At 34.6% G+C, this 27,821-nt stretch overlaps 1 protein-coding gene and 4 long non-coding RNA genes across 5 annotated transcripts; 1 reads left to right on the forward strand and 4 right to left on the reverse strand.

The window, feature by feature from the left end:
- Positions 1–5,448: 5,448 nt before the first annotated feature.
- LOC147553399 (cytochrome P450 71A9-like) lies at positions 5,449–8,242 on the reverse strand. The gene is made up of 2 exons (XM_086665183.1): positions 6,457–8,242; positions 5,449–6,221 (listed from the first exon to the last, which is right to left on the reverse strand). Exons 1-2 carry the CDS (start codon positions 7,381–7,383, stop codon positions 5,598–5,600), a joined length of 1,551 nt encoding a protein of 516 aa, XP_086521309.1. The 5' UTR covers positions 7,384–8,242; the 3' UTR covers positions 5,449–5,597.
- Positions 8,243–9,726: 1,484 nt separating this feature from the next.
- LOC147553400 (uncharacterized) lies at positions 9,727–14,212 on the reverse strand. The gene is made up of 2 exons (XR_015236702.1): positions 13,744–14,212; positions 9,727–10,054 (listed from the first exon to the last, which is right to left on the reverse strand). It is a non-coding gene; the product is annotated as an uncharacterized LOC147553400 (long non-coding RNA).
- On the forward strand, positions 10,032–17,842 carry LOC147553401 (uncharacterized). Its single transcript, XR_015236703.1, has 2 exons — positions 10,032–13,825; positions 15,763–17,842. It is a non-coding gene; the product is annotated as an uncharacterized LOC147553401 (long non-coding RNA).
- LOC147553402 (uncharacterized) lies at positions 14,911–18,936 on the reverse strand. Its single transcript, XR_015236701.1, has 3 exons — positions 18,761–18,936; positions 18,136–18,224; positions 14,911–15,027 (listed from the first exon to the last, which is right to left on the reverse strand). It is a non-coding gene; the product is annotated as an uncharacterized LOC147553402 (long non-coding RNA).
- A 6,209-nt stretch (positions 18,937–25,145) lies between these two features.
- On the reverse strand, positions 25,146–27,612 carry LOC147553403 (uncharacterized). Its single transcript, XR_015238848.1, has 2 exons — positions 26,025–27,612; positions 25,146–25,866 (listed from the first exon to the last, which is right to left on the reverse strand). It is a non-coding gene; the product is annotated as an uncharacterized LOC147553403 (long non-coding RNA).
- Positions 27,613–27,821: the final 209 nt, after the last annotated feature.

The following is a 27,821-nucleotide window of genomic DNA, read 5'->3' on the forward strand; positions in this document are numbered from 1 at the left end:
TTTAACTATTCTAGTGTTTATGTTGACTTTTACAATTCCGACAACAAAATAATAGAGAGCCTATTCAAATTGAGTTGTTTAAAGAATCTTACAGAAGTAAAGGCAAAGGAATAGTAAACCCCATTACCCTCATTGTTGTCGAACAACTAGTAACAATTTACATCTTATATCATAATGTTATTTATTCATAATGATTGTGTAGATAAAATGATAGACACTTATCAAGTTTATTTATTTGACAGAAAGATAACGAGCGAGAGAAAGCGAACGAGCGAGAGAAAGCGAACGAGGGCGGGAGAGAGAGGGAGGAATATTTTGGTATACCCGAATAACAAAATTAATTAGGCTTCAACTTCCCATATTTGCACACATTTACACAAATTTACACATATCAGGTAGGGCATATTCATTAGTTCCTTCCTCTAAGTAAAGAGATAACCAAATATGAAGTGTTAGTGTTTTTTTGGGGACAAAAATATAGAGGATTAGCAGGGCCGGCCCAAACATTTGGGAGGCCCCAAGCGAAAATTAAATTTGGGGCCCTAATATGGTGCATATTCGAAAAAAATAAGTAAAATTCCAAATAACGCTATGAAGAGGAGTCGAACCCTTGACCTCTTCCATAAAGTCCATGCCCTTATCGACTAAGCAACAACTTAACTCATGTCTTAAATCTATTTTAAATAGAGTCCATGGGTATATAGACCAAAATCACTTTCATAATAGGTATATAGACCAATCTTCCAAAAATATGGACATTTAGTCCTTTTACAATAAGGGCATAAATAACTCATACTTTATTGATAAATACCCTCCATGTCCCTCGTCTAAAAAATCCGGGGTTTTTAAATTTCGGAATGAATCCGGAAAGTTTCCCAAACCAGGGGGCGTGATTTGGGGGAGATATTTAGGTTATAAACTGAAAAGATTTAATAGGAAGTAACGGATCAAGGATATTTTCCAAAACAGATTTTTCAAAACAGATTTGGAAAACAGATATTTTCCAAAACAGATTTTCTCTCTCGTCCTTTCTGATTTGGAAACCAAATCTATATATCACTTTCTCTCACTTAATTTTCAGATTTGGAATGAGTATATTTTCTGAGATCAATTAGCGTGATTTGGGGGTTAATATTCAAAACATATATATCAACTTTCTCTCACTTAACTTTCGTTTTTTACTCATACATAAACACACATCGAATACAAATTATGAAACAAGTTCGTAAATTATGTGTTATTTATGACGAGGAAACCATTATTTGTCATGTATACAACGTAATTTATCATACGTGTGTGTGTCATCCATTATGTACCATTGAATACTTAGATTATTTTCTGACATAAATTACTTGTTTTTTACGCGTACATGTCCATTATGTACCATAAATTATAGTAACTTGTTAGGAAATGTAAATCTGAAATGATGTTTTTTGTTATAAAGTATGTGATTTATCATAAATTATGTATATTGTGTAGTAAATAACACAACCTTTGTACGACTGAAACGAAATTTTATTGAACAATAATCTGTGTTTTATTGTAAATGAAAAGAACATAGTAGACTAGGTAACTTAAAAACAAATTCCGTCAGAATGTTGCCCGAGCTCTCGATCTTTACTGTCTTTGGTCTTCCAGGTTTACGACGAATCAAACATGGTAGTGTTTTTGACTCTTCATTAAATGTACATGGTTCATCAAAGTTAGGGGCAGGGTTTATATGTTCCTTGTAAGTCTTCACGTAAGACTCCGTTGTCCAAACAGGATCATAGAAACAATCTTCTTCATCGTAATTTATACTTCTATAGTTTATGTGATGATTCTGTAAGAAATTCCATCAGTGCTGGTTTACTACAAGAAAAAAAACATATATATTAGTTAAAAAAATTTATAATCAAATTTACATACATTAATAATGAAACATTTAATAAAAAACAAATGAGATGGATCATAAATAACAGGTACAGATCAATAAGTTATGTATAATGTATGAAAAAGTACAATTGTTTATTAGGTTAAGAGAAGTTTTATATGCTTGTCATGACCACTGTTCTGGTAAAAAAAAGGACGTGTAATGTTGGATAAATTTTTCATACTTTACGCACCTTTGTTCATTAACACATCATCTTATGTGAAATGTATGCAAATTGTATCAGAAAGTATGGTAATTTATCGTAAAGTAACTGTAATTTTTATTCTGTTACAAGAATCAGAAAGGATAAACATCAATATATTATTAACCAATTGTATCAGAAAACATGGAAAGTTATCGTAAAGTACCTGTACTTTATATTCTGTTAAAGGAATAAGTGTGGATAATCACAAAGATCAAGAACTGTACGGACAGATGATTCTGATCTGCAAAAAAAAAACAAAAAAAAGAGGAATTAACGTAGATCTGAAGAAATATACAATGAACATTGGAAGGAGAAATAACATTGAACACATCATTAAATAAAGAAATAAACATCAAAGATCTTAAAGAGTTATGAAAGTTTTAGAGAGAGAAATTATAAATCTTCCATTCGAAGCTAGTTAAGATGGAAACAGATCTTATGTAGTTGGATCACAAATGTAATATGTTCAATAATAGAGCATCGTAATCTGATAATGGGAAAAAAGAATCATCATTAGATCTTAACAATGCTGTTAATACAAAACTGTAAATTTTAAACCATATAAAAGATGAATGATTTTCGAGCAATCTAATGAAGATGAAAGAAAAGTTCTGAGATTAATGGAGGTTTAACAACTAGTTTCGAGTTTAAAAGAGAGGAAATAAAAATTAGATCTTATCAATGGTTTGAATAAATAGAGAAACAGTTTAAAACCTGAATTACAATGGAGGTTTTTACTACTGCTGCTGTATGAAGATGAAACAATGAAGGTTTGAGCTGCTGCTGGTGAGTTTAATGGAGGTTTATTGAAGATTTAGTTTTTAGAGAGAGAGAGAGAGAAAGTTACCAGATTTCAATCACGGAATATATTAAAGATTTTGGTTACTTTCCATTGAAACGTGATTGGAGAGAGAAAGTTGAGATAAAAATGGAAAAAATATCTTTAACAGTTTAGAATGTAAATCACGTTTTGATATTAAAGAAGGTTAATATAGGTATTAAATCTTTAACATGTATTATATGGATTTGTGTTTTCTCTCTAGATGAGACCAAAAAGACTAGATATCCATTTAAATTATTATTTAGGTTTTGAAATCCTTTTTAGGATTATAGAGGACTATATCTCCTATTAGGACCCGTTTTTTGGGCTATAAACTCAAAAATTATTTTAAATATAATTATTATTTTAAAGTCAGTATACAAATTTCAAAACTTGAGGCCCTTCACTATGTTGGGGCCCAAAGCGAGCGCTTTGGTTGCTTTGGGCCCGGACCGCCCCTGAGGATTAGTTACAACTTATGATGATATAAATTTGGGGGGGCTGGATTTTAGGTCCAAAATAATAACAAGACCAATGGGTTTAGAGCCTAAAGATAATATTAAATAAAAAATAAATCCATTAAGAGTAATTTACATGTCCAGCCACTCTTTTCTTTACTACTACCTAACCTATTCCAAGCTAAACAAAATTACCCAGATTAGAAGATACAAATAGTCTTTTCAGTTTTATAAAAATAATTCCCCAATAAGAAGTTTTTATCCTTACAATAAACTGTCTTTTCCGTTTAAAGGAATGTTCCCCTAATCTTTTGACACAAACATACAACAAGTTACTCGAACTCGAGCTTCGATCTTCTTCACTTAGTCCGTGTACCATGACACCTCCTCGATCTGGTCGAGGCGTCTTCCTTGGTTCAATGACTTCCGCAATCGCCATGAGACAAAGTAGAGAGAAACTCCTGTAACTTGAAGCAGGGTTGTAGATGGGCTGGTGGATTAAAAGATGAAGCTCATATTTTTAAAGGGGCCCACCAAAAAACCCACTAAAAAACGTGTTTGTTCGATCTTAGGTCGGTAGAGTCCCAACAGACTAGGTGGACGACCATGATTTAGAGAGTTATAGGCGGTTAAATGATCTAACTCATTTCGGACTCGGGCTTAGGCGAGACCACGTGTAACCTCGAATACCCCTGTCCACAACTAAGATCTAGCTGGTCTTGCGAGAAATACCTATTATCGAGTATGTGAGTCCGCGGACCTCATCAGACTCAGGTGAAATATACCGGTTATCGGGTTTTCAACCTGCTCCCACCCTACTAAATCTTATCCATCCACTTAAACTAGTTGGAATTCCGCCGCCTTAGGAGTTGGACGCAACAGGGAAACTCCATAGGAAGAAGAGAAGGAGTGTGTTTTGCGGAGAGCATGTCCATGAAGATTCTCTTGATCTTATATTTTCCCCCCTCTCAATTCGTGTCTGTTAGTAGGTTACCCAGAATTTCAAATGAAAGTCACAATCTTTGCGAATGTTAATTTTATTTAGACTGATTTTTAGTCTATCTTAGGTGCTGTTTGTTTTTTATTTTATGTCTGAGTCTGAATTGTCTGGATCTGAATTGGCTGAATCTGAATTGGCAGAATCTTAATTGGCTGAATCTTTAACAAGTTAGAATGTTTGTTTTTCCCATCTGACTTGTTACATCTGAATTTGAGTTTTGACATAAATATCCTCAAAAGATAAAAAAATCTTGTGGTCTCCCCAGCTCTCCTTTTATCTTTACTTTTTCTCTCTAAAACTCTCTCCAGCTATCCTTTTTTATCTAAACCCTTTCTCTCTCTAAAGTTCAGAGAAGAAATAAGGTGGATCATATCAAATCTAGATTCATATGTTCTCATGGCGGATAAATTATAGCCTTATCAATCTAGATTCATATTTTTCTTATGAAGTTTATTCAGTTATTGAGATTTAGATTCAAATGTCTCAGGAGGAAAACAAACTTTAATGGTGGATAATACTCACCTTCTTCTATCTCAAGACAAACACATAAAACCCACTTCTTCTTCTTCTTCTTCTTCGTCTATCATTCTCCAAGGATGTTAGTTTCTGTTTTTTTTTGTAATGGTTACTTTGAAATAGGTCTGGATCTATAGTTCTTCTTGCCTTCAACTTTTTTGGCGGAACACTGTCAGATGTGGCGAGGGTTTCCTCTGTGAATCCTCAACTAAAAAACCTCTAGTGGGAGAGAGGATAAAAAGTGACGGCGGCGGCAGTTAGGGTTTAGTGGTGGAAAAGGGAAGAAGATGGACGTGGTTGGGTATTTTAATTTTTTAGAAGGGCATATACGTCTTTTGTGATTTTTCAGATGTTGGTCTCTATTTTCAGACTTCAAAAGAAGTCTGAAATGTATAAGCCTAGATTCAGCCTATTCAGACATTTATCTCATTCAGACAAAAATTCAGATTTGGGAAAAAAACAAAAACAAACATCTGAAATCTGAAATGGGATCCAATTCAGATTTCAGATCTGAAAATTTCAAAAAACAAACAGCACCTTAATCAAATGTTTAGATTCAGAAAATTCAGCTTCAGACAATTAAAAAAAAAAACAAGCACCACCTTAATGGGCCACTCAATTGTTTCAGCAATTTCTTATTCAAATACACACCAATCATGAAAGACTAAATAGTATGTACTTTCCCTTTATGCATGTCGAGGCAGATTTATGGTACTAGCCACAAGGCAGAGAGGGAATTTCTTGTGCATTGTGATCCCAAATGCTTCACTCATATCAACTTCTTCTCTTTTCATCCCAAGAGGCAATTCCCATTCAAAACAATGGAGAAGGTTAGCAAGAACAAGCTCAACTAGTACCATACCAAAGTTAATACCAGGGCAACCTCTTCTTCCACTCCCAAATGGTATCAACTCAAAATCATTCCCTTTGAAATCTATCTTACTATCTATGAACCTCTCAGGTTTGAACTCTTCTGGGTCTTCCCAATATCTTGGATCCATTGATATTGCTTTCGCATTGAAGAAGACTCTCGTTTTTGCAGGTATGTTGTATCCATTTATCGTGCAATCATCTGTAGTTTCTCTTGGAACTAGTAATGGAGTAGGAGGATGTATTCGCATCGACTCCTTTATCACTAATTTCAAGTAGTTGAGTTTAGGAAGATCGCTTTCTTCTACCATCCCCTTATTGCCCACTATCCTTCTCACGTCGTCTTGTGCTTTATTCATAACTGTTGGGTTCTTAATAAGGTTTGTCATTGTCCACACTATTGTAGCGGACGATGTATCACTTCCAGCAACGAACATGTCCTGAAAAGTAAAACGTAAAGCAAAAGTACTATTGACTGTGTAGAAATATTTATTTACTCTTAAAAAATATTTGTGTGTTTACAAATTTATTTTACAAAAATCTATGAAATCTTGGATCTTTGAATTTAGCAGATCAACCTCGGAAGGTACTTTTGCTCTTTTCCTACAGAAAAACTGGCGGCGAACAAATCTAGGAATGAAAAAGAAGAGAAAACAAAGAGAAGCGCATACGAACCATGAGGATTGCTTTTATGTGATCTCTTTTGAGCTCAATACCTTGACCAGGATCTTTCTGTATCCTTAGCAAAACATCCACAAGATCATCAAGTTCAGGGTTTGGTCTTTGGGAATGAAGGTGTTCTTCTATTACTTCCTCATAGAAATCATCCATTTCTTGATAAATCCTCTCCAATCTAGCATTTAGTCCATCAAACTTGTGAATCCAACGCAACCATGGGAAATGATCTGCAGTACTAAATCCACCTAAAAATTCCTCCGTTTCGTGAAGAATCGTGCGAACTTTACTCTTGCTCTTACTTTCACCACCCTCATTGAATTTCCTACCGAAAACAACTCGACAAACCACATTGTTCACAAGGCAAAGCACCAGCTCACTTAGATCAATAGGAAACAAAGAAGATGAAGAAGAAGATTTACGGATTATATCGATAAGAATAGCAACCTCTTCTTCTCTCACAGCCCGAAACGAGGCAACTCTTTTCACACTCAATAGTTCTAAGATTGCTATCTTCCTAACTTCTCTCCAATACTCACCATAGGGAGAGAAAGTTATATCAGAGCATCCATAAGAGAGTTTCTTAGCTGCATACAATACAGGTCTTCCTGAAAACACCATATCATGAGTTTTAAAGATCTCTTTTGCCATATCGGCAGACGAAACAACCAACGTGGGGATAGAGCCTAGTTGAAGAAACATTAACGACCCGAATTCATTAGAAAGCTTTTGAAGCGATCGATATGGTAAATTACCAAGTTGATGGAGGTTTCCAATGATAGGAAGCTTAATTGGACCGGGCGGTAAGTTTCTTCTTGAAGATCTCTTCCTTCTCGACCCGCTAATCAACACCATTAACAAAAGTGGTGTGATAAGAACTAGTAACAATATTAAAACATAGTTAGAGAAGAAATAGATTAGACCCATTTCTTTTTCTCCTAAGAGGGGTTGTTAGTTAAGCTAGAGTTCTAACACAAAGATTGGTGTAAATACCAAATGAAGGTCAGAACCCACCCCCTTCTTCTTCACACTGTGAAAAGACTTGTTTATTAGCCACCTCAGCAATGACGTATACTCGAGAAAACTCTGGAAAGTCCCCCAATCATTTTTGTATATATATACCGTACTAATTTTTTCTCTTGTTTTTTCTGTATGAGGAAAAGAGACAAAAGATGAAGTAAGGACTATCTTAGTCTTATCTTCCAATTCTATCATCAACTTAGCTATATTTAGAATACTACATCTACATGGTAGTTGGCCGACGGTCTAAACAATGGAAGGGTTGAATATGGATACCAATCCAACATTTTTCAGCAAAAATCTCCATGTATATTATACATAACGAGAGAGGGGGGAATATGTTGATTTCTCGATAATTTAAATTAAATTTTTTTTGGTACTTCAACTCCATGGGTTTGCACAAGTTTACACTGATTTAATTTACAGATATCTGGTATGACTTATTCATTAGTTCCTCCCTTCGAGTAAAGAGATAGGAATCCAACATTTTTCAACCAAACCTCATGAATATGTGTATCCGTGTATATTTTACATAATGAGAGAGCAGGACCAGTCCTGACCTTTTCGTGGTCCGAAGCAATCAGTCAAAATGTAGCCCTTTTATTTTTTTCTGTGTGAACATGTATACTTATTTGTCTACGACTATTTTTGGAGTTTAGTAGAGGTTATCTAGTGATGATTTTGAATGGATACTAATCATTTTGAGAGTCAACTCATAGTCAATCTTATAAGCCATAGACAATTTAACTTTTTACGTGCAGTTTTTTTTTTTTCTTGATCTTTACTCAAAAAATAGTTACAAGCACTAATTATTTGGTAAGTGTAAGAGTGGAAGCGCAATTCTTCCCACTTATTCAACATGAAGGAAGTCGATTTTCAAAATGATATTTCATAAAGAAATACAAAATTATTGTGTAAGAGTTGACTTTTGCAAGATTCAAAAAGTCTTACAGAGATTTTGTTAATTGAAGATAACTCAATTTATTGAGTAATAGTCATTCATATGATAATCCATTTGCTAGAAGATATGATTTTTTTTATCTAATGAGTAACAATTAATTGTTGGAATTTTTCAAATTGGAAAGTTGGAAATTATTGATGTTTGATGGTTATAGTGGTTGAAAAGTATCATTATATAACCTTTTTTTTTTCGTGTGGGAGCCAAGGTATGGGCATGATACACATTCGACACTTTCATGAAATGGACATATCCCATGTGAACATAAATACGTGTCAATTAACCATTCCAAGGGCATCCAAAGAATTCTCTCCCTTGCATTTTTTATGTATACTTGTTTAAGAATATACATATTTGTATCGAGTATAATGAGTCAAAATGGGAGACAGTGGGGTACTAAGATACATATAAGGAAGATATCTAGTCGGTCAAAATTATCGGATCCGACTAGAAATTTAGGATGAGTTGTTCAGGCGCCATCCACAAATGGGGTTCTTGGCCCATTCTAACTCTGTTTTAGTAGATAGGTTACACTCAATTTAGGATGAGTTATACAGGCGCCATCCACAAATGTGCGTCCCCTGCATTTGGTGGCCCAAAGCGAACAAATGAGAGAGAGAGAGAGGGGGGGGAACTCATTGATATGCGGATTATTAAAATTAATAACTTTTAGAGTTCAGCTCCATGTGTTCTCTCACGTTTACGTAGATTTATATATACACATATCAGGTATGACCTATTCATTAGTTCTTCCATCTAAGTAAAGAGATAACCCAATGTGGATACTATTTTAATAGAAAATTTTATTTGTGCAGATCGAATTCAAGAGTTTTCAACCAAATCTCCACGAATAGGTGTATATCATACATAATGAGAGAGAGAGAGAGAAGAAATTTTGATACCCGAATGACTAAATAAATTAGGTTTTAGCTTCCCGTGTTTGCACACGTTTACACAACTTTACACATATCAGGTAGGGGCGTAGGGCATATTCATTAGTTCCTGCCTCTAAGAGTCTGAGTAAATAGATAACCAAAAATATGAGGTGTTGGTGTTTTTTGGGGGACAAAAATATAGAGGATTAGTTACAACTTATGATGATATAAATTCAATAATAGAGAAAATAACGACCAACTATTAAAAATAAAATACAACTTAATGTTGATTAAGTGAACATTAAGAAACGCGAAAATGATCAAGGAGATAAATGACTTATAATAATGATAATAATATCCATTTTAAATGACTTTAGTGTTGATTAATTAAGGGAATAGTTTGATGTGGTAAAGTTGTGAAAGAAAGAAGTTCTTTATCATCTAAATGATGAAATAAACCATCCCATGAAAAGATAGAATCTACACTACTATGATCAATCCAATCTACTTGAGATGAAGTTGTTTGTTCACCCACTAAAGGCTTATAAAAAGATTCTCCTAAAAAAATTGAAGAACTACAATTAGTCATATGATTATTCCTCAACATTTCATGGCTTTCTATATTGCTTGTATCTTCTGATGAAGTTGACCTAATTTGATTGGATTCTTCTGATTCTTTCTCTTGTTTCATGAATGAAATGTCTTCGGGTATCTTAAAACGGGTTGATTCCTTATAGTTGAACTTCTTCAATTCAAATTCAGACAATGAAAAAAAAAACAAACAACGTCATTATTTTTCATCGCCGTTTTGTGTGGTCACATTTGTGCACTCGAGCAGATGTTGCCAAGTACGTGACAAATTGGTCTGGGACTTACTACCTAGCTCCTCTTATTGGAACATCTTTTGCTAACTCCTACTTAGGAAGATATTGGACAATCACTTGCTTTTTCTTTTTCTCGTAATAAGTTATTCTAATGTTATCATTGATCTCCATTTCTTTACAAAAACAAAAAAGTGGAATACCCCATATGTTTGAGGGCCTAATTAACATGGAACTTATGATTAGTGGAGCTATATGAGGACAGATTAAACTTGCAAAAAAGGGTAGAACACAAAAGGTTAATTTCAAATATTTGAATGTCAAAACTACGAGAGAAGAGAGAGTTGGTAAGTAATAATAAGTGAGGAAAATTTGTTAAGAAATCCATTAGCCAGTTAGATTATTTACCAAAAAGTATTTGACAACTTATTTTAGCCGGGATAGGTAACCAACTATTCAGGCCACACCAGTAAGCTCTATATAATTAAGGCCATATCATCTCATTCTTTGCTGCTTTTACAATTTATTATCTTGTTTGAGAAATTTTGGGCTACTCTTTATGTTCAATCATATTCATAGGTAGGAGTAAATTTCTAAGAACTAAATTTTGTTGTTAGGCTTACTTTTGTTAACCATGACTGAGTCTATCCCTAATATTATGCTTACATGTGACATAAACGGTGTATGTTTTCCCTCGAATGCATACAAGATAGTATGTTATTTAGCTCTTTTACCTCATCGCCCTTGAAAACGGCAGATTTCATTCTTCAACTGGTTTTATTCTTTTGCGAACTTTGGAGCTTTATTTGCCTGTACTGTATCGGTTTGGGTATAAATGGAAGTCAACTAGAGTCGGGAATTTGCTATTCCAACCATTTCAATGGCAATTTCAATAGTTGTTTTCTTACGCGACACACGCTTCTATCGTCACCAGATGCCAAAGGGTAGCCCCTTTACAAGAACTTATAATGTCTTTGATACATCATTGGCTAAATATGATGTACAAATCCCTACCGATAAGTTTCTTCTTTATGAGGCTATCGATGAAGAGTCTGGTAGTAATGAAAGAAGAAGCTCAACCCATTTGTATGGTGGAACTTTCTCCTTTCATTACTATCAGACTCTTCGGTAGCCTTGTACAGAAGATACTTAACGACAATAATTTGCACATCATATTTAGTCAATGATGCAACAAGGACATGCAAAATTCTTGTAAAAGGACTACCATTCAACATCTGCTGACGATAGAAGCGTGTGTCATAGAAGAGAACAACCATTAAAATTGTCATTGAAATTGTTGGAATAGCAAATCCCCAACTCCAACCGACTTCCAATTGTACCCAAACCACAGTACATGCAAGTAGAGCTTCAAAGTTCACAAAAAATTGAAGAATGAGATATTTTATCTCTTCTAGCCTCCATTGTTTTCATCAAATTGGTCTACGCCAAATGTTGAAATACACGGCTAGACACACCCGTTTCCAAACACGATAAGGTAAAAAGCAGACTATCTTGCGTGCGTGCATCGGAGGGAATATCGTTTATGCCACACGTAGGCATATAAAGGCCATGAATAGACTAGGTCATGGTCAAAAAAGTAAACCCTAAGGTTACAACAAAAATTAATTCTTAAAAATATATTCTTGACATACAGAATATCATCAAACTAATGGTTAGAATTTTAAAGTTGTCTCAAATAATCATGAACTTAGAAATAATAATACCGGATGTCGTCTTCTTAGAGCATCACAGCCTCCGCCCGGCACTCCAAGCCTAATCGGCTGGGGCGGAGGGCCGGAGGCCCCAACCGACCCTTCAGTCGCCCCTAACATTAGGGGCGAGGGGCGACTGAAGGTGTCCCCAATGTGACAGTTGGGGACCCAACGGTCACATTGGGGACACACCCCAGCCGTTGGAGCAAATCCAACGGCTGGACCCTTTCTTTCATCTCCCACTCTCATTATTTCAAATTTCTTTCTCTCCATTTCATTTCTATCTCTCTTTCTTTCAATTTTTTATCTTTTCATTTTTTTTTATCTTTTCAACCTTTTTTATCTCTATAAATAGGGTTGAAACCCCTTCTAGTTATTTTTAATTAATTTTTCTATTGTTGTTTAGTCGTATTTAAGTAGTTTTAAATTTTTAATCATTATTAGTTGTAATCAATGTTTTTCAAATTGAATTTTATTAAGTAATTTGAAAATTTTCATTTTCAAATTTTCGACCTCAAGAGAGGTTGATGTTGGAGCTGAATTTTAGAGGCTGAGCTGAGGCCAAAAATTTTGAGTGAAAAAATATTTTTTTTCGGCCTAAGACTGACTTAGGTTGGAGATACTCGTGGTGTGTGTATAAATCCTTAGTTGGTTATGTTAAATAGTTAAAAGTAAATTAATATTATTCAGCCAACAAAAAAAATCAAGAAAATCTTGGAAATCTTATGGCCGTCCCTTTTTTAGTCAAAAGTTAGGGTTGGTCAAATCTAAAGTTGAAGTTTTTCAACAAAAGAAAATCTCAAAGGTGAACAAAATTATGTTGTGTAAGGTTTTCTAGTCATTACACAAAGAAAATCTCTTCCTTTTCTCTGTCTGCCCATGTCTACATTCCCACAAAATCACACCAATCTCCACCACATATGCTAATTTCTAATGGATTTCAATGTGTTTTTCTTTTGTGCTGGGGCATATTAAATATTCTCTAGGAATAAAGATTTGTGTGAATTAGGTTTAACCTAGGAAGTAAACTTGTTTTGATTTCAAAAATTGACTTATTTTAGTCCTAGATCTTATTTCAACCGTCTAGATAGACCGTCTATTTCAACCGTGAGTTGAACGGTTGGTCTGTCCTATGTGGACTAAAATCGATTAATAAGGATAAAGGGACACCGTTAGATTGCAGTACGAAAGTTACTTGAATTTTCAATCTCAGACATTAATATTTTCAATGGCTGAGATTGAAAAATCCTAACAGTTTTGAGATGGATCAAGAAGGAAGTTTCAAACAATTATAAGATATTTTTGAAATTCTCCAAGTATATAGTAGTTCAAATAAAGATCAATCGTCAACAGTTGGTAGCCCAAGTGGTTCCAAGGTATTGACATAAACTTCCAAAAAAAATAAAAATAAAGATCAATCAAAAAAATATATAATATAATAAAAAATAAAGATGAATGAGGAATTTTGTTTGTGATATAAATATCTTGAAGTTTGATAGTACTAGTAACAGATCCTATTCCGTTGCAAGTGATTCCAATCTAGTTACTGAGCTAATTTGATGAAATGTCCAGATTTCCTCATTTTTTTTCTACAGTTTTATTAGGGTTCTTGATTGTTTTGTTTATGTGAGTTTACTATTATTAGGTTTTTTCAATCGTCAGATCATTTAGTCCCACATAAGACAGACGGTTCAACTCACGGCGTGGTTGAGATAGACGGTCTGTCTAGACTTATTGAACTCTCTTCCTCCCTCCCTCCCTCATATCCTCTCTGTTTTGGTCAAAATCCATTTAACCCAACTATCAGGTAGACATTAAAATCTTACCCATCTAGTAAGAAACATCAAGGAAACATTAAAGAAATTTATCATAACATAGATATTCAACATCACATTTCTTACCTTTCTAGGTTTCTGCCTCCATTCTTGCTTGCCCCAAGAACAATTTCAGTCTTCAAACTTGAGCTCATTATTATTATATAAGGTGGCCAATACGCGGACAACCGTTTTTCTTATATGGACAACTATTTTCGGGCCCGATGCGAGTCAACTATACTTGACTTAGTTGACTTTGATTTAATAAGAGGACAACTCCATAAAGTCTTAAATACTAATAATTAGTAACTTGTGGACTACTAACAAAAATAATAGTTAAAGATTGAAAACCTAAACTGTCTTCTTCTTCATCTTCATCCTTCTTCTTAGTCTTATTCTTCTTTCCTCACTTCTACTAAAAGTAAACTGCAGTTTCTACCATTTTTTTATCAAACCCTAGATGGATGAAGAAGACAAAATCTCTTCTTTGTCTTATTCTTCTTTCTTCACTTCTACTAAAAGTAAATTGTAGTTTCTACCATTTTTTTATCAAACCCTAGATGGATGAAGAAGACAAAATCCCTCAATCTGCACGCACCTGAAGAAGTTTTTCCGGACGTTTCTATAATAGGCATTAATGAAACTGATGAGGTAAAACAGAATTTAACTTGCGACGAAAATCTGGCAAAATCGGGCAATTTTCCAGATTTTCGTCGCAACTTGGCTTCTGTTATGCCATATTTTCGCAGAAAATCTGCGAAAATATGGCATAACAGAAGCCAAGTTGCGACGAAAATCTGGCAAGTTTTTTGATTATGCCAGATTTTCGTCGCAAGTAATGTTCTGTTATGCCATATATTTGCACAACCCCAATTACCAGATTCATCTTCCTCTTCACCATCGTTTTCAGAGTCGAAACCAACAGATCCATCTTCGTCTTCCACATCTTCTCTGTTTTTCTTTCCCATCAGTACCATCTTCTTCTTCATGGTTGGTTTTAGAGTTTTAGGGTTCTAACCTTTATCTTTGGGAAGATTCTACAACAACTCCCTTGCCTTTGTTTGATGCCATAACCACCAATATTGCTTCTCCAAGGAATTTCTCTCTCTAGAAATTTGGGTGATGATGAAGAACAAGTAATAGAAGAGATGAAGACTAACTAACCTAGGGTTTATGGAGAAAGAGGGAGGTCATCAAATAATACATCTGATTCTAAGAGGATTTGGGTGAAAATAATAGAGAGTTGTCCCCTTAGAAACTGATGTCCATATAAAAATTTATTTTTTTTGCGTTGTCCACATAAGATAGTTGTCCATATAAAAAAAACGGTTGTCCGCGTATTGGCCACCTTATATAATAACAATTTCTCAACTGCAAAAGTATCAAGAGTATTAATTAGCAACCCCAGCCAGTTCATAATCATATACTACTATATAAAAGTTTCAACATGATTCTAACAAAAGGAAAATTAGGGTTGTTAAGGAACTCAATTAGGGATTTGGGTTACTCAACTTGAGTGATTGTGCACCACTATTTTAATAGGAAATCTTTTCTGTATATCTTGAATCCAACATTAAATCACGAATCCATATAGACCATGATTGGCCCGCAAGAATCACTTAAGTGGCTCAATTCTGGTCGCAGCAGAAGAATGTCCACCAATATAGTTGGACTGTACTGGTATATTCTATATTCTATGATGGAACTCTGCGTCCAATTACTAACTTATAATTAAAATGGTTAGAAAGATGGCCTTCAGGATTCTCATACATTCCATTTCCGCGCGACTTTCGGACGTCAAACATGAAACATGGCATATATGGATTCGTAATTTAGATTGATTAACTATTATGTGTGCTCTAGTTGAGTCATTTTGAAATTGTCTGAATTAAAAGACCAATATTTAAATCTAACCTAATGACTATTATATCCCCTACCCAAAGGAAACAACATAAATTCATTCAGATTAGTCAAATAAAAAGACAGCCTTCGGGGTTCATCCTGGTCTTTATTCTTGCTAGATAAAAAAAAGTAATCGAAGCAATGCTTAGAGGATCTTTCTCAATGCAAATAATGTTGTTTATGAATACCAAATTAATAGATAAGATGGGGATGAGTAGAAAAGTGGCTTGAGATCTTTCTCAATTAATAATAATGTGTGTGTGTGGAAAACCTTGAGCATTTTATTAATAAAAAAATCTAACCACCATTGATCAATAAAAATTACTGATTTTAACACATTTTAGAAAAATATATTTTCGAAAAAAAAAGCAAGCTTGCTTCCTATTCTCGTGCTTGATTACTTTTATCTATGTTCCGCATGACCGCATCCATGTAGGCAGACAACTGTATTAACAATTACTAACATCATTTTTTTTATTTTTTGTTGAAACCATTACTAACATCATTGATTTAAAACAAAATAACCAAGCAAAATAGACGAAAGAGAACTCCTTAACGGAAAAAAAACATAGAATTATTGATGAGGTAAATGAAAAGCCGAAAGTGATTTGAAAGAAAAAAGAGAAGATAAAAAGCCTTAACAAAATTTCACAAAAATTGGAAAAAGAAAAATGTGCCTTAATTCACTCTTGGCTAAAGATGACCCATCCCAAACCACAATTCGATTGAAGTTAGCTTTTGGTTTTTTACGGTCCTGTTCAAATAATTAATTTTCTCTTTGGACGCAATGATTTGCAAATAGATTGAGAGTTCTTTTTTTGTCTCTCTTTCGTCCCACTTGTATCTACTTCCTCTATAGCTTTCTGAGTGAGAGGTACATAGATTGTAACACCCAACATTTTATGAAGAGATTTCAAAACTTAGACAACAATACAACCACCTTCCTCTTGTTCCACCAAGAGCCGCGGCTACAAATAGGACACTGGGTGGAGAGAAGATGAGAACACAACAACACCCAGAAGGCTGAGTAACTTTCTATTGAATTCAAGAATCTCAAGAGGATAAGAGTGTAAATTCATGGTCCCATGAGAACTTCAAATATTACATCCAGTTATATAGGCTATTTTTCTGTCAAAAAAAAACCATGGGTTTTAAGTCCAAAATAAAGTTCAAAAAAAGTTTAAGGTCCAATCTTCCCAGAAAATAGGGTTTTAGTCCTTTTCGTTTTGTAAGAAACATTGGTGATAAATAACGTGTTATGTATGACACATATAAAAAAAATGAAATAAAGTATGGAAAACATGAAATAAAGTATGAAACTTTAACGATAAATAACAGGTAATTTATGAAACAAAACAAGAACTTTTAAACAGAAAAATACTGTAACTTTAAAGTCTAGACATACTTTAACTAATTTGGACTAAATATCAATTATAATTATTATTTTGGCTTAAAATCCTATATTAATATTAGGGAGGACTAAATATGTGTTTAGGGGTAGATTTTTGGACTAAGAACCTAAAAATTCAAAAAAAGAACAATGAAATGGGCATCTTTTGGAATGTGATAAAAAAAGATCTGCAGATTCATGTGATTTTGTGGGAATTTGGACATGGGTAGTTAGGGGATCAAAATGGGCGGGAAATTTTTATCTCCTAACTACCCATGTCTACATTTCCTCAAACAAGCCTTTTATCATTTTGTTAATTAGTTGAATAATACTAATATACTTTTTATTACTTGACAGAACTAAGATATATATACACGACACCTGGGATGTAGGAGGAAATCGTGACATAAGAGCCCGAACAGGAAGGTGGAGAGCGACTTGGTGTATCATATGTGACCTTTTAATTCAGTCTATATCATTATTCTTTAAAAGATTATACTTATAATTAACTTTTTTGTCTCTTAAGTAAATGAATTGAGCGAAAGATTATTATACTGCGATGTCGGAACCAATCTAGTCAACTACCTACAAACTCGTTTCAACCAAGGAAACACAGATGTAGCATAATACGTATCAAATTGGATGGGGGCGTATTATCTGACAACTCTTATTGGAGCATTTTTTTGTTGACTCTTATATAAGAAGATATTGGATTATCACTTGCTTTCCACATTTTTCGTCTTTTTTTTTTTTCTGGTAATAACTTATTTTATTCTAATCTTATTAGTGATCTCCATGCTAGGCCCTTTGACATATAACATATTTTACTTTTCTAAATAAATAGAGATCAATAATAACATTAGAATGAAATCAGTTATTATTAGAAAAAGAAAATATCGGAAAACAAAATATTGTTCAATGTCTTCCTAAGTAGGAGTCAGTCTAAAATGGTCCAATAAGAGGAGCTAGATAGTAAGTCTCATACCAATATGTCACTTACTTGGCAGCATCAGCGTTCCTTGGTTGGACCGAGTTCGTACCTAGTTGACTAGGTTGACTCTAACACCGCAATATAAAATTGTTTCGCTCAATTCATTTAATCAGAGATCAAAAGGTTAATTATAAGTCTAATTTTTAAGGAATAATGATACGGACAAAGAAAAACAAATCTTGAATTAGAAGATTACCTATGATACACCCAACTGCTCTCCACCTTACTGTTCGGTGGTGATAGGCTTCATATTTTGGTGTCCGTCATCTTTTGTGTATATATCCGCTGTTTAGTAATTAAAAGTGGCCAGATTAGCAATAGTATTATTCAACTAATAAAATGATCAACAAAATCTTAGAAATTTTATGATCGTCCATTCTTTATTTAAAAGTTAGGCTCGGTTAAATTTAAAGGTGGACAAAATTCTACTGCATACTGTTTTTATGCGAATTTCCAATGGATTTCAATGTATTTTTTTTTGTTGTCTGCAAATTGAAGAAAAAAAAAGAAGAAAGAAGATGGACCAATTTCCAAGTAATTCAACAAGAAAATTTCTCTTTTTCTCCTAATCTATTTAGAACTCTCTCTCTATTAATACTCAAGAGATTTTAGTCAAATTGGATTTCATACAGTATACCGAGAGAGACATTAAAATTTAATTTTTAGTCCTAAATTTTCGTCTCCCTCCCTCATATCCTCTCTGTGTTTCGTCAAAATCCATTTAATCCCCCAACTACGAGGTACACATTAAAATTTTACCCATCTTGTAAGAAACATCAAGAAAACATTAAAGAAATTTATCATAACATAGATATTGTTACCTTTCTAGGTTTCTGCCGCCATTCTCCACTGACACTCCTTTGAGTTAGTAGTATACACCAACAGAGTAGAAAGAGAGAGAGATGGATTAGTAGTAGTATTAGTATATAAAATCATGATAAGTATTTGTTGTGTTTTCGGGAGAAAGAAGATAGGTGAAGAAGGGTGTGAATTCTATGAGATGGTCAGATGGAGTTGGTGTATTTATATAGGAAAAAGTCATGTATTTGTTGTGTTTCTAGGAGAAAGAATTAGTTCAAGTGAGAGGAAAGTGTGGGCTTTTGTGGGAGGGAGACCGGTGAACTGAAAAGGACTAATTCCATTTTACCCCCTAAAGATTACCAACTCACCAAAATGATCCCCTAAATTAAATATGACCATCACAAACAACAGTAAATAATTAGAGAAAAATGGGCGGATCGTATATTGAAAGCAGACGTGAATGACTCCTATTTGGACCGATCATTTCTTTCTCAATAGGCCAATTTTGGGACTCTTCATTTTTGTTCCAAAAATATAAAAGGAGAATAAGGGTAGTTTGCCAAATGAACACATTGCCTCATTAACCAAAAAGTCTATATACCCTGTTTTTTAAAACAAAAAATTTATATTTTTCTTTTGCATATAAAAATATTATTTTCAGTTCTAGAAACAAAACCACTACTTTTTCTTGAAAACAAAATATCTATTGAATTATTTTTGGAAACAAAAGTTCTTTAAAACACAAAGTACTATTATTTTTTAAAACAACAAGGTTACAAAATTTGCTTTTTGCGAGTCCCACCTGAACCGTCTATGAGAGGAACAAGGGTTCTCTCTCCACGTGACTAGACATTTGAGAGGAGAGAGAAGTTTCTCTCGCATGTGGTTCAAGTGGGAACTCCAAGAAACGGATGAAGTATACTTTTTGTCTTTAAAAACGAAATTGCTCTCCTTTTTGAGAAAACAAGATTTCTATATTTTTTTTTATAAATAAAAGTGGTGTTCTTTTTCATTTTTCTTTTGTAACAAAAAACCTATTCCTCATTTTGGAAAGCTGGATATCCCTCTACTAGTGTCATGTGAGCACGACGTCGCATGTGAGTTTTGGTAGGGATTTCAATTGTACAAAATTTACATATAACCCACCAACCCTACAACAATAAATTCCTTCAACTAAAAAAAAATAAATTCACAAAGAGACGTACGAAAATACAACCAACATAATTATTCTACAGGGTGAATAACAGGTGACCAAACTGATAAGGTCGAACTCGCCCCAATAAAAAGAATAGTTTCGGGTCGAATAGAATAATGCTTAACTCGATTCGTCTAAAAAAATATATCGACTAATCTCGATTTTGTTTGATTACGGTTCGATTTTGAAAACCACCCACGCCGAATAGGTAAATTCTGCTTTGACCCTCATCTAGTGACCAACACCATTTTGACTCTCATAAGATTCTAGTAGTTCGTTTTGGTCCCGAAAACTTATTTTTTGGTCGCGATTTTGGAGCTTAAAGCAAAGTCTCCAGAACGAATAAACTTAGTCAATTAAGATTGATTTAGGGAGGTATATATTTTTAGTTCAGCAGTTGACATGATTGTTGTTTGCCCCCTAACTTCATCTCTTCTTTTTTCCTTTTCTTTTCTACTCTCTTTCTCTCATGACCGAAGAGATAGAGGGGAGAACCCTTGTTTTCAAGTAAGAGATAGAAGGACTCTCTCTAAATATCCATATGCAAAACTCATAACAAGGGGTAGGGTGGAACTGAAATGAAATTAGGGCCTGAAGTTCAATAGAGAGAGCAAAACACACTTTTTCTCGAGGAACACAATTTGGCCCAACGTGGCGGGCCACATCAGATCTTGGGCTGACGTCGGCCCGCCAGACTGAGTCAAACAACATTCCGTGAGATAGATATATTTTGAACATCCAAATTACAATAATACCACAAATGTATTTTCTGGAAAAAATTGAAAGGCCAAAAAACATTAATCTTTCTGTCTCGAATAGAATGACCTAATTTTTTTTTAGGTTGTCCCATTTTCAAAAATAAAGAATAGAGTTTTTTGTTCTTTCCAATAGTATTCATTATTATAAATTAATGACAACTTTATTTAAAAGTAAGTTAAACCTTTTCATGATACGGTAAAAAACTAATGAAGGTATAATTGAAAAAATCATGTTATTTTTTAAAGAGTTAATTCCTATATGGCCCCCTACTTTGTGACCAGCTTCCTTTATGGCCCCCTTTTTTTCGTAAATTCAAATATAGCCCCCTATTTTCAAGTAAATGTCATTACTACCCTTCTTAATTCTAAGTTTAAAACATTTAAAAAAAGCAGCAAATGAAGTAGACAAGTCATGTTGGCGAGTCAGATGAAAGCATTGACGAGCTGAATGCCCAATACGACCACAATATTGACATGTAACAGGAGATCGATCAGGGGGTTTGCCAAGAACAGAGGATGAGTTTGGGCGAAAATGTCCTCTCCCTGAATAAGACCCCCGACCCCTATTCCCTCTGGTTGAATAACCACGACCACGACCACGAGAAGGGTAAGATTGGGTGGTTGATTGAGATGGAGAAGATGAGTGAGAAAAGAGGGCAGTGGGTTGTGGGGTATTGGTTTGGAGAAGCTGAAGACGAAACTCATGAGTGAGGAGCTGAGAATGAAGCTCAGAGAAGGTAGGAGGTATTATCCTCGTGGTAATGGAGGTTACAAACCCCTCATATTCAGGACCAAGTCCAGAGAGGACTATAAGAACCAGTTCATCATCACTAACTGGATGGCCTATGGCTGCTAAAGAATCAGTGATACCCTTTAGTCGAAGAAGAAACTCAGAAATAGTTTGAGAACCTTTCTTAGAGGTTTGAAGCTGAAGTTTCAAGTTCATAAGTCGAGCTGAGTTGAATGAAGAAAAACTTTTCTCTAAAGATTCCCAGACTGCTCGAGAAGATGTGAGACCAAGAACTTGGGTAAGGATTGGCTCAGTAAGAGTGGCATTTAGCCATGAGAGCAGCATTTGGTCTACTCTATACCAATATGCAAAGTCTGGATTGGGTAATGAAACAGAGGAAGATTCAGAGGTAATGAATTCAGGTGGAGGTGGATGAGAGCCATTAACAAATTTGAAGAGGTCTTGGGAGTGTAAGATTGGAAGAAGCTGACTCTTCCACAGCAAATAATTTGTGTTATCCAACCTGATTGAAATGAGATTTGTAATATTAGTGAGAGTGGGTAATGTTGAGACAGTGGTTGGTGAAGTAGGGAAAGAAGAGTTTGAAGGAGAAGAAGCATTGATGGTGAAGTCGGCCATGAATGAAACAGAGAAGAAAGAAGCAAGAAGGAAAGAAAGAAAGAATAGCACAAGACCCAAAATTGATTTTTAGAGAGGCAGCTCTGATACCATGTAAGTTGGTGCAATTGAGCATACCCTCAAAGTAGGGCAGCCATGACTTTATATAATAGAGAAGAGACAAGTGAAATTACAATAGTGTTTCTCTCACAACTAGTAATTACGAAATAACCCTCAAAACCTTATACATACACTAACAATTTCCACCTCACCCCTCTCTCTCTCTCCACCTCATCTTTCTCTACAACTCACCCCTCTCTCTCTCTCTCCACCTCATCTTTCTCTACAACTCACCCATCTCTCTTTCCAACTCACCTCTCTCTCTTCCCAACTCACCTCTCTCTCTCCAAGTCACCCCTCTCTCTCTCCAACTCACCTTCATCTTCTCCGATTGAAGTCGCCGGCCGGAGATTTTTCCGGCCGGCGACTTCCAAAAAAAAAAAAAAATTTCTCTCATCTCTCTCTCTCTCTCTAAAAATCCGGCGAAGGGGGTTGGAGAGAGAAAGGGGTGAGTTGGAGAGAGAGAGAGGTGAGTTGGAAAGAGAGGTGATGTGGAGAGAGAGAGTTGACATGCAGGGGCGGAGGCAAGTGTAGACCAACCCAGGCTAGCCCTGTTGGTTTAACCTTGAACTTAACACATAGCAGGTCACGGGTTCGAGTCCATTGGAGTTCAATTCTTTTACTTTTAAACAATTGAATAATTTCACTTTGGCCCCCAATTTACCACGAAGTCCTGATTTTACCCTTAATTCGTAACCAACTGCCATTTTGACCCTCAATTGTGTCTATAATTCTTTTTTACCACCATTTTCTTTTTGCACTTTATAATTTTTTTCTTTACATTTTTTTTTCTTTCCTCTCTCTTCCACTTCACACTTCATCTTTCTTCTTCTACAATTCATCTTTCTCTAATTTTCTTCGTCTTTCTCCACTTTTCTTTAATTTTGTGCACTCATCAATTATGATTTTTTTTGTTAGTTTTTGTGAAATATTTGTGTTTTATTGTTGAAAAAATATATATATATGTGAGATGATTGAATAATTTCACTTTGGCCCCCAATTTACCACGAAGTCTTGATTTTACCCTTAATTCGTAACCAACTGCCATTTTGACCCTCAATTGTGTCTATAATTCTTTTATACCACCATTTTCTTTTTGCACTTTATAATTTTTTTCTTTACATTTTTTTTCTTTCCTCTCTCTTCCCCTTCACACTTCATCTTTCTTATTCTACAATTCATCTTTCTCTAATTTTCTTCGTCTTTCTCCACTTTTCTTTAATTTTGTGCACTCATCAATTATGATTTTTTTTGTTAGTTTTGTGAAATATTTGTGTTTTATTGTTGAAAAAATATATATAAATGTGAGATGATTGTTAAGTATGTATTGTTGTCACTTGAAATTACCTTTAATAACACTTTTACACGTATCATATGTAGAACTTTATAATGACTTTTCGTTAAAATTTTAGGCTACGGTGAAATTAAAGCTTAGCCCTGTGTAAGTAGAAATCCTGGCTCCGCCCCTGTTGACATGGAGAGAGATGTGTGGTGGAGAGGAAATGAGGTGGAATTATAATTTTATTTTTATTTTTAATTTTGAAAAAAGATTTAAAGGAAGGGTAGTTAGGACAATTACATCAAAAAAGGGGGCCATATTTGAATTTACGAAAAAAAAGGGGCCATAAAGGAAGCTGGTCACAAAGTAGGGGGCCATATAGGAATTAACTCTTTTTTAAACTCAAACTTTAGTTAATGATGCGTTTCCTTGAAAAGTTGAGTTTTCAAAATAGATCATTCATTTTGAGACGGAGGGAGTACCTATATTATTGAGAACTGAACCTAGAAACTCAACCAAGAAGTGGTACACCCTACCCAATTGTTATTTTAATTTGTTTGTATTTCATGGTGCTTTGTCAAAGCCAAACACGATAAATACTTGAAAATTGTAAATACTTAAACAACATTAGGGAATAGTATTCCTTTTCTTGAGAAGTTTTCTCGGGAAGACTTACATAGACAGTTTGGTGTCACTCTAATGACACAACTCTATAAGTTTTACTTTTTGAATACATTTTGTTTTATGAATGAAAGTTCGGTACATACCATATATTAATTTTATGAAAAAATAAATTTCGTTAAACATATATTTTTTTCCATTCAAGAATTTTACAGCATCATTAAATGTTGTTATATTCACGAAAAATATTTGAAACTAAAAATGTGTACTAAAATCTTGTAATAATACTAATCGAACATATAACCAAAAGTTCACTATTGAAATTCTAACTTACATGTAAAATCTTCATCAAAAAAAAAACTTACATGTAAAATACATAGAGAGAGAGAGAGAGAGAGGAAAGTGAGAACCGGGTTGGGGGTAGTTACAGGGGAAATGAAAGAAACATGTGAGTCCACTGAATTTGTGATGTACCTACATGTGGGTGCAGTTATGTACCTTTTACTTACCAAATTGTCTTTTCTTTTTCACATAGACTTGAAATGAATACATAATGTGTAGAATTGTTATGGGCTTTGGAAAAGTTGGATCCGTAGTTGCTACAAGTGCAAAAGGTCTAGTCATGCACGTTATCCGTCGCCATCCAGTTGCACATGCCGATAGGGCCCAAGCTGTTGTTGTTGAGTTAGTTCTTTTGGCACAAGGCCATTTCAACAAAAGAGATTTTATCTCTCTCCATATGCCACTTAGGGCAAAGCCAACGTGTATGGGCTGGGGCTCCCAATTTGAATTTTGGGAGCCCCAGCCCAGCTCCATGTGGTCTTTAATTTGGCTATTTTCCTCTTTATAGCGGTTTGAAATTCTATTGATTCTTCCTGGTTCGCGATTTTCGTTTTTCTTTTATGCAGAAGCTTGAAGGAGATGGTGCTGCAGCAAGAAGGTATCGTTGTACCCAGAGTAGGATTCATTTCCCACTATCTGAATTTCTATAAACTTCAGACAAATCGCGTCTATGATAGTTGAAGTCGTGCAAAACGTTCCTCATTAAGTAGTATAGTCATTTCATCAAAAAAAAAAAGTAGTATAGTCGAGGAACGTCAAAACACATTTCATTTATTTTTTGAGAATTCGACTACGATCTACGTTAGTCGTTACAAGCATTGATGCATCATGGAGATGTAATAAGCACGATAACCGCCTAATTTAAACCGAGAATGAAAGATGCCTAAAGCCCGACAACAGAGAGGCCTAAAGTCCGACAAATTATTACATTATCTATAGCCTAAATTACAAATTATTACATTTCGTTCTTAATTATTTCTTCTCTCACAGCCCAAAACGAGGCAACTCTCTTGGCACTCAATAGTTCTAAGATTGTTAATTGTTATCTTCCTAACTTCCTTCCAATACTCACATAAGGAGAGAAAGTTATATCAGAGCATCCATAAGAGATTTTCTTAGCTGCATATAATACGGTCTCCCTGAAAACACCATATCATGAGATTTAAAGATCTCTTTTGCCATATCAGCAGACGAAACAACCAACGTCGGGATAGAGCCTAGTTGAAGAAACATGAACGACCCGAATTCATTACAAAGCTTTTGAAGCGATCGATATGGTAAGTTTCCAAGTTGATGGAGGTTTCCAAGGATAGGAAGCTTACTTGGACCAGGCAGTAAGTTTCTTCTTGAGAATCTCCTCCTCCTCCTTGTCTTAACAATGGAAGGTTGTCAACACTTGGTAGCTCAAGTGGTTGATTGTGTTGACATAAATTCCAAATTCTTAAAAGTCACACGTTCCATTCCTATAAGAGGTGGAATCCATGGTCATTGAATTTGGATTATTGAAAGTATAAATTCTAGAGGTCACAGGTTTGTTGCACAATGCTGATATATTCTATATGTCATGATGGAACTTTGCGTCCAATTACTAATTGATGATTAAAATGAACACAAATATTACCTTTAGACTCCCCTACATCTTATTCCCACGTCATTCCTGCGCGTCAAACATGACTTATCCGGATTTGTGATCTAAATTGATTCGAGTAACATTTATATTGTTTGTGTTTATCTGACTCGTCCGAATGGTTAACTATTATGTGTGTGTTCTAGTTGAGTCATTTCTGAAATTGTTTGAATTAAAAGGCCAATCTTTAAATTAACCTCATGATCATTGTATCCCCTGGCCAAAGGAAACAACATAAATTCATTGAGATTTGTCAAAAAAAGGCAGCCTTTGGGTTCTTCTTGGTCTTTTGACAATTCTTGCTAGAGGAACTTTTGTCACGGTTGAAAAAGGGGTTTCAGATGGTGAAGATGTTGCAGGTAAAACAAACCCTAAAAATGAATGGGGTCTCAGATGATAATGGTTGGGAATTTAAAGATGGTCCAATTTAAAAAGAGATTTCAAGATACCAACTCCTCTCAATTACATATTATATTTTCGAAAAAAAAAAGACAAATTAAACTTGCTTTCTATTCTCGTGTTTGATCACTCTTGTCTATGTCCCGCATCCATGTAGACATATAAGGGTATTAACAATTAACATCATTGGGTTAAACAAAATATTCAAGCGAAATAGATGAAATAGAACTCCTTTAACAAAAAAACATAGAATTATTGATGAAGTGGATGAAAAGACCAAAGTGATTTGAAAAGATCAAAAACGGTAAAAGAATTTCACAAAAATTGGAAAGAAAATGTGGCTTAATTCACTTTTGGCCGAAGACATATTATTACTGACTCCATTTCTTTATTATTTGAAGTCTGTTAATATTTGAGCAACCTTGAAATTCTAGTGTTGAGTTTCATCATATTCATATGTAGGACTAGGAGTTCCTGAGAATTAAATTTTGTTGTAACTCCAGGACTTACTTTTGTTAACTATGAACGAGTTTATTCATGGTCTTACCTATATGTGACATAAAACGGTGAATGTATTTCCTCCAAACAAGATAGCATTCTCTTTAGCAGTTTACCTTATCGCCCTGGGAAATGGCGGAATCAAACCGTGCATATCAACGTTTGGCGCGCGCAGACCAATTTAATGAAAAATTATGAAGATGAGAAGGGACAGAAAATCTCATTCATAAAGTGGTTTAATTTTTCTTTTTGTGAATTTTGGAGCTATATTGCCTCCACTGATGTAGTGGCAAATAGAGTTCCAAAGTTCCACAAAAAAAATAAAACCAGTTGAAGAATGAGATCTTCTGTCTCGTCTCCATTGTTTTCATCAAATTAATTTGCGCCAAATATCGAAATACACGGTTCCATACCGTCATTTTCAAAGGCGGTAAGGTAAAGAGCTAACTAGCATACTACCTTGTGTGCAATGGAGACATCATTTATGTCACATGTAATGTAGACATAAGATCATGAAAAGACTCTGACCATGGTCAACAAAAAGTAAACCCTCATCCTTATGTAACAACAAAATCTAAATTCATAGAAATGTCCTAACTAGTAAAGAGATCTCTTAACAAGTTTCGGCTATTTCTTACCAATCCAGTCGCTTGGGGAAATATAGATCATTGTCCTCCATCATTCAAGTTGAAGAGCTAAAGGCAATAATCTAGTTGCGGACACAACACACACAGTTGTGGAAGCAACCGGATTAATACCTTGAGCTCTTCAACTTTAGTGACTGTGCATAATCACCACTGACTCCTTGAGTTAGTATAAACCAACAAGAGTAGAAATAGAGAGAGAGAGAGAGATGGATTAGCAACAGAGTAGAAAGAAGGTACATAGTAAACC

Source organism: Eschscholzia californica, unplaced genomic scaffold (assembly GCF_041429995.1).
Source record: "Eschscholzia californica isolate CP2 unplaced genomic scaffold, dmEscCali1.0.p SCAF_3, whole genome shotgun sequence".
NCBI classification, from domain to species: domain Eukaryota; kingdom Viridiplantae; phylum Streptophyta; class Magnoliopsida; order Ranunculales; family Papaveraceae; genus Eschscholzia; species Eschscholzia californica.

Coding starts and splice junctions, on each gene's coding strand:
- LOC147553399 (XM_086665183.1), bottom strand. CDS start 7,383: ATGGGTCTAATCTATTTCTTCTCTAACTATGTTTTAATATTGTTACTA. Junction 6,222..6,456: donor ACATAAAAGCAATCCTCATG/GTTCGTATGCGC, acceptor TTTACTTTTCAG/GACATGTTCGTTGCTGGAAG.